General features: G+C 37.8%; 1 protein-coding gene across 1 annotated transcript in view; it reads right to left on the bottom strand.

The window, feature by feature from the left end:
* Positions 1–8,546: 8,546 nt before the first annotated feature.
* Positions 8,547–18,717, bottom strand: part of LOC149257339 (early nodulin-93-like) — a 48,015-nt gene continuing 37,844 nt past the window's right edge. The window contains exon 4 of the mRNA XM_089414047.1: positions 8,547–8,943. Coding sequence (XP_089270173.1) covers positions 8,846–8,943 — 98 coding nt within the window. The 3' untranslated portion in view covers positions 8,547–8,845. The remainder of the gene's footprint in view (positions 8,944–18,717) is intronic.

Genomic DNA, 18,717 nt, shown 5'->3' with positions numbered 1-18,717 from the left:
AATACAGTCGCGCTGGAAACCTTGTCTTCCACTGTTTGCCTGTGCTGGTACAGTTTCTCGTCCAGCACTGATTTTATTATGTAAAGTAGCGCTGCCAGCACGAGTTTAGGTATGAAAGGTAGTGTTGATGACCCTATCAGCGTGGGTTTTGTTATGTTAAGTAGTGTTGATCCTTCAAATTGAGAATTTTTAGGGTTTCTAGTGAAACTCTAGTGTGTCCTGATCTCTGAGATAATTTCCCTGCTCTGTGTCCATCAAATCCTATATGTTTGCCTTCAGTTTCTTTGTGTTGTGAAAAATTTTATCCCATGCTTGAAGTGGTAAAAATGTCATCTTGATTCAGAGTCTTTCATACTTTTAGTCAATTAAAGTCTTTGTTCATTGCGTGTATGAGTGGGAAAATACTGATTTTATGTTTATTGAGGAATAGTAGTTCATTTGCAGTCATAAGGAAATTGATTTTTCATTCATTTAGTTTTCATCTCATAATTTACTTTTCGTAAAGTGCATTAGATCACATTACATTGAAAAGTCATTTTTTGAGATTTATCATTGGACATAGATTACATTGTTTAGTGATTGAAAACTAAAAGTGCATCGAGTGCATTCTCATTCATTGAAAAAAAACTAAAATCATTTTGCTTTTGGTGGTTGTATTTGGAAAATGAAAGTGAAAGATCTAGTTAGGAAATCTTTGTTTGTTGCATCATTGTTTGAATCTCTTCCCTTACTAGATTAGCTTTCATCGAAATAGAAATAATCCTTTTCTCATGCTAGTTGCATCATAGGTGTTCAGGTGACATTGATCTTTGAACCTTCAAACCGAAATTTAATTAAAGATCAACTTAAAATTTATGTCAATTAATCTAAGGAGCATTTGGAACTTAACACAAACATTTAGAAGTGTAGGCTAGAGACCTGTTTCGGTGTCGTTAAACGTAGAAGTTATCGTTATTTTCCAGCGTTGTATCCTAGGAGTGAAATCTTGTTCCATGTACAGAAGTGCATATGATCATTCTCCAGTACTTTCGGGCATATCAGAGGCACTCCACGCATGGTAAGTATATGGGAACGCTTTCATCAAACGATTACACATTAGAAAACACTATTACGAACTGCACTCTCACGTACCGTTGCGTATATTTTGGGAGTCCTCTATTGATCCGGAATTGATCTAAGACAATTAATAAGGTATTACAGACTCATGTGCATGGATGTGTCTATGTTATTTTATGCAACGGATCGATAAGATTGCGAAATACACAGACACTGAAGCAGTTAAAGAAAACACAACAGGCAAACATATAAACACAACAAGTTTAATAAGGAGTTCACCCAATACTCCTGGGCTACGTCTCCTGGTCCAGCCTTCAGTGGTGGCCTCTCTATTATGTTTTCAAAGCAGATTTTTTACAACAGTGAGCTCAATTTGAGTCTCACTCAACAGATATAAATCAGCAAGACTGTACTTGGATCCCCCAAGTCTTTGGAGTACACAAACTCTCCTTACTGAATCTCGACCTCTATTGGTCACAATGGTATGAGTCCAATATGAGACTCAATACATGATAGGCATATACAGAGGAGTTCGCTTCAACCTCTCAAACCCTTTCTGGAGTACACAGACTCTCTGACTCTCTTTGTCTATGTCTTGATGCTGCCTTTGCTTCTGCAAGTCAACTCGACTTCTTCTCTATGATCTCTACTCTTAGTTTTCTTAACTCGCTTACTGCTTGCTTCTTTCTCTGTTAGTTCGTGGCTTTAAAGCCACCCTACTTTCTGACTGTTCGATTCTACTTCCCGACATTCTGGTTCCCCTACCTCTGTCCGTTCAAATTCCTCTGCTCTACGTATCCATCACTATATAATGCCTCACAGGGAGGTGGCCACCTATTCCGTAACAGATGAGTTTCAGTTCTCTTGGACATGGTTGTTTATTCCGTTACTCCAAGAATGCCCGCGAAACGCAACCTTCTGCCAACGCATCGTCCATATCGAACTTCAAATCCTATACAACTTTGTTTGTTTACCTCGTCAAGTCCAGTCATCGGAACGCATCTCCGTTGTTGATCTGGGGGCCCCAGATCCTACGGTCATCGTTCATATCGAGCGGCTAAGTTGCATGACGTTTACCCGTTCGATGTGAGTGGTTTTCTCTCTCCCCGTCGAGACGCGTGGCGATCGCTGTGTGGCATCGAGTGGAACTCGGCCGAAACCACTTACTGCTCGAAGCCCCTCCAATATTCTGCCGGTTTTTGTGGGACCCCGTTTCTAACGAAATCGGAACGAGATCCGTTGTATTTTATGATTTTTAGGGTCTGGGTGTTTTCGGCCATTTCCTTCTTTGAGGGGTTTGCCCTACGATATGCGATTAAACTGCCCCCCTTTCTCGAACTGGCCTCTGGTTTTTGCTAATTTGTGATAGCACGCGTTACCATGGTCCGACGGTCTGCGCGCTTGACCGAGGGTCCTCGTTGCTCGGCGTTGATCACAAATTGCAACATGTACGAGGATATCTCTGATAAGCTTGATCTTTATAAGACTTTGAAACTTTGGCATGAATTTTACATAGTTCATGAAAACTTAGAGAGTGTTCTAGGATCCAATTTGGATCATCTATAGGTTGCTATCCATCCATAGGTAACTGAGTCTGCTGCCTTGTATATCATGATACACCGAACACAACATTCGGGGAGATTGGATGTTGTACATTAAATCCTTGGTTCGCCAAGGTGTATATTGGAGTTCATGTTTGCTTGGTAAACCTTTATGCCTAGTTACCCTTTTTTATTTATTTGTTGTTAATTTCTAAAATTAATTGACCGCAGAATAATATCTTGCCTGTGAAAATACTCCTTAGTAGATCTTAGGTTGAGACTAATGGCAACAGTTCCTGAGTCTACAAACCAAGGAAACCCTCTGACAGGAATCCTAGTCCTTTTCCTTCTTTTGGAAATGTTGGTTTTCCCTATCTGGCGATGTTGTCCCTTCCTGGATTTACCATTGGTTTATCAGTTTGGTTGTTTTTTACCCCTATGGTTCTGAATGTCCAAACTGCTCCTCAACTGAGCTCCTCTCCACCTGATCCATATCAACCTCTAGTTGATATTAAAGTTGACCCTTTGCCTTCTTCGCCTAATCAGTCTTCTCTTCTTCTTATTCGTCTGGTGAAAACATGCAAGATAGTAACCAGATGGATAAGAAGAAGAAAAATAAGAAAGGGGGCAACCAAGCAGTCGATGCTACTGATTCAATTGATGTTGAGAAACCTTGCAGTCAACCTCATAAAGTGAAATTCTCTTTCAATCTTTGTAAGGGTGACCACCTTCTTAGAGAATGTCCTCGTATTCTCAAGATATTAGAAGTGTGGTCCACAGGTTCACATCGACCTTTGTCATCAGCCTCTGGAGATCATGTTGGTGATAAACCTTCAACTAGTGACAATAAAGCCCATGGGAAAAAGGGAAAATTCAAATTTCCCTGTAGGTTATGTGAAGGGAATCATCTTATTCACCTTTGTCCTTGTATGGATGAAGCCTCAAAAGTGTTGGATAACCTTACCGCTTCTCAACCTCGTCTTCTGACTGGTTATCAGAAGCTTTCCCTTGATCCTCCACTAGTTGATCAAGTGATTGATTAGAACTCATCTTCGGTCAATCCCACTCTCTCTGAAAATGAATCTCATGAGTCCATTTCTAACCAACCATTGGTTGAAGAAATGGTTGACCCGATTCCACCTTCAGTTGATCGTATCTATCCTGTAGACAGTGAAGTTCATACCACTCAAGTTTTTCTGGTTTCTTCAGATTCCAAAGGATTAGGGGGCAATCCTCTTGTTCCTAGGGTGTAGGGGGGCGATCCTCCTACTCCCACGGTATAGGGGGGAAATCCTCTGATTCCCACAGTACGGGGGGATCCTCCTGTTCTCGTAACACAAGAGGGCAGCCCTCCCATTCTGATGGCACCCTCTCCAAGTAGTTTAGTCACTTTCTTGGATTAGAGTCGACTAGCAGGATATCGTCTTCCTTTCTATGTGCCCTTTCAGATCACGGTACAGGCTTATAATATACCCATACTCGGCACAATCATAGATGAAGGCGCATTTGTTAGTATTTTGTCCTCAACTACTTGGCAAGCTTTAAGTTCTCTGTAGCTTGTGCCTGTTACCCAGAATATGTTAGCTTTTAACAGAGAAACCAATCAACCCTTAGGGATCCTTCCAAAGTCGCCAATTTCTTTGGGAGGAAAAATCGTCTATCTCGACGTGATGGTCGTCCAGGGCCCTTTGGATTTTAATTTACTCCTCGACCGTGACTATGTTTATGTCATGGGAGGCATAATTAGGAAGGACAACAGTTTTTTTGTTAAGTCCAGGTCTATAGACTATAGCTATCAAGATTTTCAGATAGACAGACCTTTGAAAAGTAGTGGTAAGAAAGGTCAATTTTTTGAGTTTTTTTAAGAGGTACCAGAAATAGAAAAAATTGATGGTTTTCTTGGACAAAAGTGGGATTAAGACAGTATATTTTTGTAGTTCATTTGGATCCCAATATGGCAAACCAACTGTCATTTTTGTACTCTTCGTTTACTTAGTAATATAAATTTTCTATGCTAACTTTAAAAAAAAAAATGTGGTTTTTTTTAATTTTGATTTTTAACATTTTTTAATATTTATTTATTGTATTTTTTAAATAAATATATATTATATTATAGATTTTCATAATTGATTCAAAATATATATATATATTTCAATTATTTTATTTTTGCATTTTAGATAGCTTTTTAAATTTTTATTAAAAAATTATTTTCTTAAATTATTTTGAATTTATTTATTTATTTAAAAAAAAATCTTATTCCAACCTTTTTTAATAAATTTTGATTTTATATATTAATAATGTTTTAATTTATTTTTTAACAATTCAGTTTTAATTTGCTACTTTGATTTATTTTTTTAAGTTGTTTTTTTTAACAATATTTTTTTATTTTGTTAGTTTTACTTAAAATTCTATGTGAGTCATTATTCTGGAAAAAAAATTCAAATGTTATGATTTAGACAAAATTCATAAAATTTTCATAAAAATTGGTAATTTTTCTCTTCATTTTTTCTATAAAAAACTTTTATTCGATGTAATTACGTCTATATGCAAATAATGTGTAGTTTTTTGTCAAATGTTTAAAATTATTATTATTTTAATGACAATTAGTTTGTGTATTGAAGTATTAATTAATAATACATAAATATATAAAAAATCATAGCTTCAAAATATTAATTTTATTATTTTTTTAAACTTTGCAACAACAATAAAAATTACAAAAAAATATTGTAAGGAAAAATATAAAACACAAACTTGAAAAACCCTTTAAAAAACCAAACATCTCGAGAAGAAGAAAGAAGACAACTTGAAAAATGGTTAAATAACAAACATTTAAAAAAAATACATAATTAAAATGAGAGAAATTAAAGTGTCAAAAATATGCCATCCCCCCCAAAAAAAAGTTGATGTTGCATTAACACTTTTCAAAATCACCGACATTTAAAAAAAATGTATTCATAAAAGAAAATTTAAATTATCAAAAATAAACCCAAAAAAGGGTTGATGTTGCATCAACCCTTTTCAAAACCGGCATGCAAATCACTAACATTTAAAAAAAAATGGCCATACTTGATAAGTAATAAAATTTGAAGTGTCAAAAATATGCTACAAAAAAAAATGATTCTACATCAACTCTTTTCAAAATTGGATGATTTTGGGCAACCTCAAAAAAATTGAAAACTCGGTACAATTCTGGTGTGGTTGGTAATTGTGTTAGAAGTATAATAAATATTTATAGCCATTTCATGTTGGGGCCCGAAATCTTCAAAGGACTTCTACCAATGTCATTTATCTTCTATTTATGAATATGATTGCAGTAGAATTAATGTCATTAAAAGCAAAGTGATATGTAATCTCCAGATTCAGATCATAAGTGATTCTAATCAATATTAAGGAAGTTAAAGGCCATTTAAAATTCGCAACCTTAATACCCTACCAAAACCAAATAATGGCAATATTGAGAAACATGTCATAATAGTATTGAATGGCAATGTTAAGAGCATGGCAGCATATTCGAGCAAAATTTCCATCAAATTAAGGAGGCTCAAGTAATTTTGCAAGATATTATGAAGAACAATATCATTAGCAATATGTAAACTTTCATCAAAGGAGATTCTACAAGAGAAACATGCCTAGTGTGATCCGGAGGAGGCTTGTGATTACTAGTATATGGATAATTGTCATTTTTAGGAAAACCATTACTCTAACTTCTCATTGATGATTCTACTCCACCATATACAGAGAACATCATTGAGGGAAGTCAAACACAGATTATGACTACCAATTTTCAGTTTGAATGTTCTCTAGTTGTGGTGTTCCTTCCAGATCCATAACCAACCTTATGCAACCATAAGAATGATCATTTGGACATGGATGATTCTATTTATTTGGGTTTGCATGATCATGGGGGGACCTATGGAGCAAATGAAAATGTAGAGCATGGTATTTTCTGATTTATTGCCCTCGAGCGTCATCCATTAGTACTTAGCATGTGCATCAAACAGTGTAATGTATTGTATAAATACTATACAAATACAAAACTATGGTCCTTTAACTCGGTTGTGGTTATGTTATGTGCTTACTCATGGAGTTGTTCTTAGTATTAGTTACGGGCTTCTGTCAAGAATTTCTGCACTGGCAAGAAGTGTTGAAGATCTTATGACATGAGACTCTTCGCACTGATCCATCTTGGACATGGATGGTTCTATTTATTTGGGTTTGCATGATCATGGGGGGCCCTATGGAGCAAATGAAAATTTAGAGCATGGTATTTTCTGATTTATTGCCCTCGAGTGTCATCCATTAGTACTTAGCATGTGCATCAAGACATGGGACCCAAGTTTATGGACACGCTTCTTGGACTACTTTAGCATTGAGGTTGACACTTGCACATGGGACCTTGGGGTTAGGAGCCATACTCCATTTGAATATTCTAAAGAAGCGGGGTTATCCTATGAAGTTTTCCTTGAGGAGAAAAGAAAAACATACCAAACAGTATAATGTATTGTATCAATACTATACAAATACAAAGCTATGGTCCTTTAACTCGGTTGTGGTTATGTTATGTGCTTACTCAAGGAGTTGTTCTTAGTATTAGTTATGGGCTTCTGTCAAGAATTTCTGCACTGGCAAGTGTTGAAGATCTTATGACATGAGACTCTTCGCACTGATCCATCTTTTAGTTATCACAGACATAAAGAAGCATGATAGCATGCCCTGATACTCTTTGCACTGGTTCATCCTTTAGTTATTGCTAACATGAAAAGCGTTGAAGATATCATAACCTGAGATGTATTTTGATCAAAAGAGCGGTTTATTTCACCCATTTTTCAACCCAGCCCTCACCATGAAAACACCTAGGATGTGAACAAACCCTACATCTAATTTGCTAAACCGCTTCAAGTTGGCAAGTATTCAATTACAAGATCTATGTAAGTTTTCATATGCAAATTAGTTAATTGAGAAGTTATTAATGTCTTTTTGCTTAAAATATGTTGATCACTGTGTACAATGGTTGCTTTGTTATTTAAGGGAAATTTCAGCTCCGTACGTTTATTTTCGTTTTATCTTCTTCTAAAAAACAATTTATCTGTGCAATTTTAGTCCGCTGGTGTAAAAACATATGAGCACGATACAAATATATTTGCTTTTGCTTTTGCTTATTCATGGTGAGAGAGAGAGAGTACCTGCAGAATCACAGAGGAATAGTGGGGACAATCCATTGGACGACAATTCGAATTCCTCAATTCTATTAGAGTTTATAAGATGTCGCATGAATAGGTGGAGCGATGGGGATAGCAAGTTAGACATGGAATTGTTCCTAAAAAGAACATTGAAATCCATTTTCCAAATTAGAAAATATATATAGTCTTACGTCTTATTTAAAAGTTGAGGCTTGAGTTCCCATAATACTCCTCTCAACTCGTTAGCCTCCTCTGCCCTTGGCATAATTCCCTTTATGATCTATGTTTACTATTTCCTTGGTAGTTATGTATCTTGTCCCTCAGCTCTTCGCCAACCTATTGCGTTGTCAGTGTGTAGCTAGCTATCTACTTCTGAAAAAGGTCTTTTTACTAGCTGTTGAACCAATGCAACCACCAAACTTATAATCCTCTTCAGAAAAGTAAATTGAAGTTGCATAGATAATACATGCGGAGATTTTAGCTCTAGAGATGAAAGGCCAGACATAGATTTTAAACACAAAGTATGCAAGCAAACTCCGGGTGATAAATACAAAAACATGCTTACATTTTTCTCTTCGAATACCACTGTGATTCCTATCACATGCTGAAGAATGCCAAAGATGATCGATCCTTCATGGTTCCATTTATGTTATCATAGTGCCAATATCATTGTTCCTTTGTATTAATATAAAGAAAATATTGAATGTACATAAAAAATATGAAAAACAAAAGACACATGCCAACCATAAACACGTGATTTGCTTCATGATTGCACTCGGTGAAAAATTCATTGCAAATTGAAAACAAGTAATATTCATTCTGGTGCATTGCAAATCACCAAAATTGCAGATTTGAAATATTTAATTACCAGAAATCATATCATAAAAACATTAATGTTCTTCAAAACGCTAGACTTCTTACAGAAGTTAAAGATTTGGAAGTAAAAGCTTCCAGGTTATAAGCACAACACTTGACATCTGCAAAAGAGCAACAATAATGCTAGTTCTGTCGATGGAGTAATGAAAACACTTGCTGCAATTCAGAGATCAAACATATTTCTTCAGGTGGTTATTCAGTCTGCAGATCTTTGTACTGCTGGATAGTGTTTTGTCGAGAACATTCCAAAATAGTCTTCTCTGCAACAATGAAGTAAGATGCAATAGAAGCTGCGATCCACATAAAGATATAGTGAGCATTTCGAAATCTTATTTCTTTCATACATTACTCCCTGCTAAAATGAATAACCCTATAACAGTCCTTTGCACAATACATTACAGGTACATAAACTGTTCTCCATATGTTTTTCTGCCAAGAAGGGAACTAAATAAAACATAATTCGCTGATTATATATATATATATAAGCCATACATTACATGAAACATGGAGGATTCAAAAATACTACTCATCAATGAAATTCAAAATACATGCACAGAAGAGGAAAGACATTTCACAAGAAGCAGACAGTAAATATTTACTCTAGAGAACTGCCTTAATGGAAAAGAAAAGAGGGAAGCACAAGCTATAGATAGACTAAACTGGCTTAGAAACACCCATAGAAAATGTATGAGCATTAACACAATAAAAAGTGATATCAGCAATAGAGGTTTTAATGAGTGAAAGCGGTTCAAAGTCCAACTAAACTAATCAAACATTTTTTTAGATGCATCTTATATTTCATCAATGAACAAAAGATACACCATCCAAATTACATCATCAAGCCAATACCTCCCTATGAAAACTTCCCCTCCCTGGATAGGTGCCAACCAATCAGCTTTGGTTCCAACATCAACAAAATCTCTATCTCATATGAAGATCCCTATCATGGCTGCAATCTGAATTGCTAGATCTGATTTGAAAACTTTGATTCCCCCAAATAAAATAGCATTGAATTGCCATTAGTACATCACGTCTTCAACAAAGAGATGCCACTCAAGAATATCATACCCCATATGCTTCATCCTGCCAACCCAATGATCCATCTATTGCCAAAAATCACCCATTTTCAATGAAGGAGAAACAAAGAATCAAAGATAGTAGCGTACTCAATGGTAACCCAATCCCAAAACACTCTAGCCACCTTGCAATCCCACAAAAGATGTTTATCTGTTTATCTCTTTTGGAACCTATCTTTAACACTAGGCCATCATTTAGGACTATCTTGAGCCGCAATGAAGTGCATCGTCCCCCCCCCCCACATTGCTCCCGAAGCATGCTCTGAGAGGAAGCACCCTAGAACACCCTCGATATATGCTTATGGATCACCCCACTTGCTAGTTGTTACCCTTATATCAACAGGGGTACAGATATATCAATGCAGCATTTTTCACACCACTGTAAGCCCAAGGTCACAATTTAAAGCCTTGCAATCATGTGAGGCCTTATATTAGGTATCCTAGACCTTATGTTTGGTTGGACCATGGATGGTCACTGTGGGTTCATCTCTAGTGCCCTTCATCCTGGATAGTATTGGAAGACCTTGGATGGGCTTACTTGAGGACTCATTCTTTTAGAGGATCCTATTTTGTAGGGATGGCGACTAGTGTAAGGGCACAATCCAACCCATGTTGAGTGCACCTATGTCTTACTGCATGGTTATGAGTCTATTGAGTCCCTATGTGGCCGTGGCCTTGGCCTTGGCGCAATATCTCTTAGATGTTTCTCAACATGGCAATATCACATTGTCAACTTTTCGGGCTTGCCAAGTCAATTCACATTTCCCAATGCAAGTGGTCCTGAAAGTCCAAATGTCAACTTGGCCCCAATTTGTGCAATTTGATGAGGATGACATGCCACGTAAAAGTTTTCCAAACAATGAAGATATTGTCAAGTTATGGCCAGTCAAAGTTCGTCAACCAGTACTACAAGTTTCCAAGTGGCAGAACAAGGGCATGTGTTACATCAAAACTGGTCTACAGAAGGAGAGGAACAAAACTTATATCTTAGACTCTTCAAATTCCTCAAGGCATTAGAGATCCTCCACTTGGGCGTGATGATGTGACAGTGCAGTGGACTTTGGGAGACAATAGGGCTTATCACAAGTAACATCAAGACAAATAGTAACCAAAAAAGGTGGACCAAGTCATCAAGATGTTGGAGATGAAGATAAAAGGTGGAAAATCGAGTTACTATTCACAAAAAGTCAACTCAACTAGTCGTTGGATGGATAATCGTTTGAAGCGATAAAGTGGACACTGCAAGCATCTTGGACCAAGGAGATTAGTTTGTGGACAAGTCTCTAGATGTTGCAAATCATAGAAAAATCATCTTCAACCAAGTCGAGCTCCAAGAGGGCCAAGTCGAGCTACTACCCAAATGTTGAGTAGAACATTAGGGCTTTCAAGTGGAACATTAGGGTTCTAGAGGCTACTATTCTTCAATCTTAGTCTTCCAGAGCATTAGCAACTGAAAAGTTGTGCGTAGTCTAACGAGGCGGAGGAGTTGCCAGAAAGTTATGGAAATTCCAGTCTTATTTAGAGAAAATCCAGCAAGGATTTTTGTAAATCCAAGTTATAGTTGTTAAACTTCAAAATTTTAGCTGTCCTAGACGTTTTTGATGGTGTTGAATCCATTTCCACCATCAAAAACACGATTCAAACACTGCCTCTACAAGATTTTTTGAAATTTTTAAATTTTTTGCCCGGATTCCAGCCACTTTTGGCCATCCAGGCAATTCCTCCGCCTCATTAGACAACTCCGAAAAGTTGGACTACTTGCGGAGTTGTTGATTTTCTAGTGTTAATTAGACAAGCACTAATTTCTGCATCTGGTAATTACTTCCAATGATATGTGATATTATGTTTGCACATCCCAGAAAAAAAATCATTAAGCAATTACACATAGAAACTCAACTGTAAATGCAATAAAAACAATAAAGATCACAGTAGAATAGCCATGTACAATAGACACCAGTATTTTGCCCTAGGAAACCCAAACTCTAGAGAAAACCCAACAATATTTTCTAGGAGAAATTGTTCAATTCAGAAAAGGTACAATCTGTTAGTTTACAAGTCAACCTGGGTCAATCGGTCATCCTTAGGCCCTGTTCTGAGCCCTTACCAACTCTGTCTGAGCCCTTAACCATTCTGTCCCAAGTAAGCTTAAAATAACACATAAAATGACCTTAGGATCAGCCTCAATATGACGTTCAAAACTTGCTTCAAATCTACCCTAAACAGGGTCAAAACTTGCTTCAGGTCTGCCCTAAATAGAGCAGAATTTTCACCCCAGAAACTGGCCTCAGGAGGGGCCTGAAATTTGGCCTAGAAGTTCAGAACTATCACAGATTGGATCAACCTCAAGACAGGCCTCAGACCAGGCTGAGATTGGCCTCAGATCAACAAAGATGAGCCTCAAATTTGTCCTCTGTTCAGCAAGTTAATTTTCGACAAATTCGTCTTTAAAGAAGGTTTGTCCTGCACTCAAAGAATTAACTTCCACATAGAATTCAGTCTCTACTTCAAATCAGAAAGATGCATGTTCAATTATCCTTGATCCTTTCTCTTCATGCTACAAGATTTCCTCTTCCTCAAGCTCAGTTTGCTCTAGATATTATACCTCAAAACCACTAAATTTTCTTGAGATCAAATGTCCTCTTATAGTGTTCTTGTGGTGCCCAAGAGGCACGTCTCCTTGTTGGGCCGACTTGAAATTTTGGAGCCTACTTGAAGAAAATTAATTTAAATATAATTTATTTTTCTTTTATTAAGCCGACTTGAGTAGCTAGGGAATACCTCCCGCAGCTACCAAAAAATCAACACTCCCTCTTAACTAGGGAGGTATTCACCTTCACTTCCACAAATGTCCGCTTAGCTGAAAATTTTCTCCATCCTAAAAAAAGATTGAATGAGCTTGCTATGCCAATGTATCCATCCACTTCATGTTCCATTCTAGAGGCACATGGAAAGCATCCTGCATCAGCATAATGCAAAGGATCTAGTCACCCACTAGCCAAATACCATTTGGCAATATGGTCAAGTTCCCCCTGACCGAGGTAAAACAAAACTAGTCCTAGGTCACCAACTAACCAAGTCGTCACTTGGAACTAGGTCAATTCTCCTTGACCAATGGTGAAACCCTGGGCCTATTTACCATTCCCCCATGTCGTCACATGGCACTTGAATGGTAAAAATACTTGCCCGATGCTTTGAGGCACTCACTCTACCCACTAGCTAAGTAACCCTTGGCAATATGGTCAGGAACTTCTAACTAGGGGAGCACTCCAGGCCCTGATGCTATCTAGGCCATTCTCCTTAAAAACATTACATGACACCCAGTCAATACCTTTGACCTAGGGAGAATGTCTGCCCTGATGCTACAACATCAACACTCCCTCTCAACGAGGGAGGCATTCTCAACCACTCCAAGCTTGTCCCTGAAGTATACAAACTTCAATCGAGACAGAGGCTTTGTGGGAATGTCAGCAACCTTCTTGTCCATATCAATGTATTGGAGCCTCACTGCTCCCTTCTGTACCATGTCTCAGATATAGTGGTACTTGATCTCAATGTGCTTCGACCTGTCATGGAAAACTGGATTTTCCAAAAGCTTCACACAGCTTTGATTGTCACAATGTATCACAGTCATCTCCAACAACTGATCAAACAATCCTGCGAGCAACTTCCGAAGTCACATTGCTTCACAACTCGCTAGACTAGCTGCAATATACTCAACCTTTGCAGTGTTGAGTGCGACAAATGTCTACTTCCTGCTCATCCAGGATATCATAGTAGATACCAAACTAAAGCGACATCTTGATGTGCTCTTCTTGTGTTCAGCACTTCCTGCCCAATCAAAATCTATGTATCCCTGCAGTTGTACTTCACCATTTGAGACATATCTCAAACCATAACTGACTATACCACGTAGATATCTCAACACATGCTTTGCCACAATCCAATGTACATGCCTCAGTTCCACCATGAACTGGCTTATTAGAGTGTTCACTTCAAAGCAAATAATAGGTTTGGTATCAACCGGATACATCAAGGATCCAATCAATTGTCAATACATAGAAGGATCCACCAAATCTGAGTCAGAGCCTATCAGCTTCTTCAAATTGGTCACGATGGAAGTGGCCATGGACTTGCAGCCCATCATCCAAAATCTTTGAAGGATCGTAATAATATACTTCACGTGGCCAAGGAAGTTCTCACCCATCTTTTGCAAGACGTCTATTCCCAAGTAGTAATGCATCAAACCTAGATCCTTCATCTCGAACTCCGGGGTCAAATCCCTCTTACTCTGATCAATGACACTTTCTGCTACTGTAAAAAACAAGTCATCAACATATAACAACAATATCACAGGCTCAGCTTTAACAACCTTGTAGTAAAGTTTGAAATTAGCATCACTCTTGGTGAAACCAAGACCTATCAAGTATCCATCAATCCAAGAATGCCATGCCCGAGGTGCCTGCTTGAGTCCGTACAAGGCCTTCTTCAGTCTACAAACATGAGACTCCTTCTCGTGTGCCTCAAAGCCCTAAGGTTGTTCTACATACACTTCTTTCTCGATCACTCCATTGAGGAAAGTAGTTTTCACATCCATCTGATGCAATTTCCAACCCATAATAGAACCAATAGAAATAATAGTTATAATAGAAGTGTACCTATCGACTGGAGCAAATGTCTCTTCATAGTCCTCTCCCTCTTTCTGGGAGAAACCTCTTGCCACGAATCTTATATACTGCCATCTACCGCATGCTTGATCTTGTAGATCCACTTGGAAGTCACCACTGACTTCGCTCAGATCTCAGCACAATTTCCCGCACATCATTCTTCATGAGGCACTGATATTCCTCCATCATGGCATCCTTCCAAACTTGTTAGCATGTTGCCTTTGAACTAGAAGCTCTTCCAGTCATCTGACATAGTTCTAGATGTTTGTACAATTTCTCCCTCTCAAACACAAATCACTCTTGTTGAGTTTATGCCCGATCTTCGGAAAATCCTCTTCCCACAAACTTTGCTTTGTTCTTACGAATGCTTCCATCTACTACCAGAATCATTGCCTTGGAAGCCTTCATAATGTACCTACAAACCTCATTAGGAGGCCATGGAAGAAACAATTATACCCAAGAAAAAGGTACAAAGACAAGAGGCTGACCAAAAATAAAGTAATAATAATCAAGGAAGAAAGATATTAAGTATGTATCTTTTGATCTAGGTATTGTAGGGAATTATCTACTCCTTCTTGATCCTTGCCTTCTTGCAAAAATCACTGAAATCCATCTTCAACCCCATCAAGGTAGAAATGTTCATCCTCGTCCTCATCATCAGCTACTAATGCATGTTGCTTTTATTTCCTTCCTTCTATGAATTCTATGAGCTAGGGTTTCTTCATCCTCAAGTTATTCAGCGACACCAAAGGCTCAACTAAGCTAGGACATCTTCATGCTAACAAGAAGATGAACCAAGTACAAACTCCACTGGCATTCGGTACTCTAGGTCTCGTTCTAGGGTATCACAAACCCTTAGTACCATGACTTCAATACAAGTCATATTCTTCTAGACTTCTAGGGTTTACAAACCCTAAGACTTTCAAATTTCATCAACACCCTCTGCATGTCCAACAAACCTTTCATGTGCAAATTATCATGTTGTAGTCATGGAACCAATCATTGTCCCTTGAAAAGAATTTGACATTGATTCATTATAGGATGACATCATATCATATCAAACCTTTGAAGATCATTAACCACTTGTGAATCTCATCATTGGAATTTATTGCTTTATATAAAAAAATAGGCTAGGGAGGCTTTCTCCTTAGCTCCCTCCGGCTCTAGAGAGCGGGCCCAATTTATCTTATACTTGGCTTCTCCCTCATCATCCTAAGGTTCAGCTATCTTGCCTTCTGGTCACAGATCAGATTGCAGAATAGGTGTCTTCAAGGGGCGTTCTCAATGGCCTTTCTTCAACAAAGCTCCAATACCATGTTGATTTTCTAGTGCTATTAGACAAGCACTAATTTCTCCACCTGCTAATTACTTCCAATGATATATGATATTATGTTTGCACATCCCTAAAAAATAATTAAGCAATTACACACAAAAACTCAACTGTAAATGCAATGGAAACAACAAAGATCACAGTAGAATAACCATGCACAATAGACACCAGTATTTTTCCGTGGGAAACCCAAACTTGAGAGAAAACCCAAATTCTAGGAGAAATTGTTCAATTCAGCAAAGGTACAATCTAATAGTTTACAAGTCAACCTGGGTCAATCACCCTTCCTTAGGCCCTGTTTTGAGCACTTACCAGCTCTGTCTGAGCCCTTACCGATTATGTCTCAGGTAAGCTTAAAATAACACAAAAAATGGCCTTAGGATCAGCCTCAAGATGACCTCTTGAAACTTGCTTCAGGTCTGCCCTAAACAGGGCCAAAACTTGCTTCATGTCTGCCCTAAACAGGGTCAAATTTTCACCTCAGAAACTGGCTTCAAGAGGGGCCCGAAATTCAGCCTAGAAGTTCAGATCTGTCACAAGATTGGATCAACCTCATGACAGGCCTCAGACCAGGCCAAGATTGGCCTCAGATCAGCGAAGATGAGCCCCAAATTCATCCTCTATTCAACGAGTTAATCTTCCACAAATTCGTCTTTAAAGGTCTGTCCTGTCCTGTCCTCTGTCTCTACTTCAAATCAGAAAGATGCATGTTCAATCAACCTTTGATCCTTGCTCTTCATGCTACAAGATTTCCTCTTCCTCAGGCTCTGTTTTCTCTAGATATTATGCCTCGGATCAACCGAGTTTTCTTGAGATCAGATGTCCTTTTTTAGAGTTCTTGTGGTGCCCAAGAGGCACATCTCCTTGCTGGGCTGACTTGAACTTCCGGAGTTGACTTAAAGAAAATTAATTTAAGTTTAATTTCTTTTTCTTTTATTAAGTTGACTTGAGTAGATGGAGAATACCTCTCGCAGCTACCCAAAACTCAACAGTTGTGAAGTCAAATCGAACCCTTAAGTGGGCAAACTCTACATAAAAAGATTGCTTTTTATTGCAAGTCCATGGATGGAGAAAACTAGCCATTGAAAGAAAGTTATAGATTGCTAGTTCTCCCTCCCATTTGAAGTTATTGTTGACTGTGGGATCATTTAAGCCATTCAATAAAGAAACCATTTTGCAAATACTTGTGTTACTGGGTTGATTTTTCTCTTCTTTCTTTCTTTAGCTTTAGCCTATAATTTGTGTTTAATAGAATAAAATGCAGGTACTATTAATTATCACAAAGTTGCTATAGTGATCCATTGAGGGACAGATGGTCATGCGAAAGGGGAGATCTAGGCCCAAAGCCTTCACCTCGCCCTTGGCTAGCATCAAAAATACACATTCATTAGTTGGACAAGCCCTCGAGGGGAAATCTTCAACAAGAATGTGGGATATTGGTGTTATTGTGAATGTAGTGGTTGGAGCATCTCAAATGAGTAGATCCTCCTAGTGGAACCAGATTTCTGGCAGGTATTCGAGACTAGTTAAGTGGAATTGTTTCAACCCAAACTCCTCATTCATCTCAAGTCCTCAAAGAAAAGTTGACAAAGAGAGGGCTGTAATCTCAACCCAAAAAAGTGGTAAGTAAAAGGCCAAGGTAAGCCTCACTCCATCAACCACCCTACTCATAAAATCTGAAAAAAAATCTTCTTTTTGTTTTATCATTAGCATGGTGCTAGTAAATCCTTTGACAAAAGAGCATAATTTCTAGATCTAAGCCAAGGAATTAGTACACCCTTTTGAGCATATTTTACACATTTTGGCAAGTGTAAAGTTATTTTTGCATATCTACAGCGAAATACACTCCTCTTTGTTGCAAGTTACAAAGAGACTAACTGAGGAACATGTTAGCAATGTGTGAATTTGTCATCACTTTTAGTGTCATAAAACTCATTACTAACAACATTTATCAAATCCTGTAGTGGATGAGAGCAAGTTACTATTGGAAGTCTACCCAAATCTCCCAATTTAGACCACCAATTTGCTAGATGATCAGCAAACCCCCAAGTAAGTTTTAAGATCTCTTCCTACTCACTGGATTTTCCATGTGTGAGGATTAATCCAATTCGGATTATATCGTCTTGTAAGACATGGTTTAAATGCCAATAGCCTATGTTGTATAGTAGACACTAGACACCACACAATCGTAGATGCCCTCGTTAATGGCTTTGAGGCTCCTTTACACAATGGTCATGTCTACTCTTCAATGGTTCCCCAATATTTTGTTAGCTTAACTAACCTGTATATCCAATTTTTACTGCAAGCCTATGTCCAGTTGTTCAACTTTAATATGTCTAACCAATCACATGACATCCAACTCCATCTTACCATCTGTTTAAGGTGTGTCTCGACTCTCAACTACCATGCGTGCTCTTCATCCACAACATAGTCAATGTGTATTTCATGAAAGTGTGGTGGTCGGCCCTAGTAACATAACTCCTACTGTTCTTTACTTTATGAAACTCTCTTATCCAAAAGAATGGTAATAGCAGTATGTGAGTATTTTTGCCAAATTGCCCGAACCAATAGTCCCAAGGAGACTACAATTACAGCAAATGTGTTATGGTAATTTGATCAAATCGCAAAAGTCCAATTCAATACATATAGCTAAGCCAAACTACAGTATACATAAGTCATAGACAGATATAGTAGTAGCTAATCATAATAGAACAATGTGCCACAAAAGGAGTCACACATATTGTAAATATCATGACTCAATTAAGAAAAAATTAAAAAAGAAAGATGAGTATGATGTATCTTTGAAGAAGATTGAAGAAACTCTTAACTAGGAACCTTTATAACATAACCGAAGATATTTTATGTTGGAAAAAAATGAATGAATTAAGGTAAGAGTCACTTGCCTTTTGAGCACCCTCCTATGTGTGCTCTAAGTTTTCCTAGTCTTTTAAGTCCATCTCAGGGATTGAAAATAGAACACGGTCTCTGTGTCAC

The sequence above is a fragment of the Pinus tabuliformis genome, chromosome 6 (assembly GCF_031772625.1).
Source record: "Pinus tabuliformis cultivar Carrire ecotype Pingquan chromosome 6, CPIR1, whole genome shotgun sequence".
Taxonomy (NCBI): Eukaryota; Viridiplantae; Streptophyta; class Pinopsida; order Pinales; family Pinaceae; genus Pinus; species Pinus tabuliformis.
The sequence above is the reverse complement of the archived record's forward strand: the minus strand, read 5'-3'. Positions and strand labels throughout refer to the sequence as shown.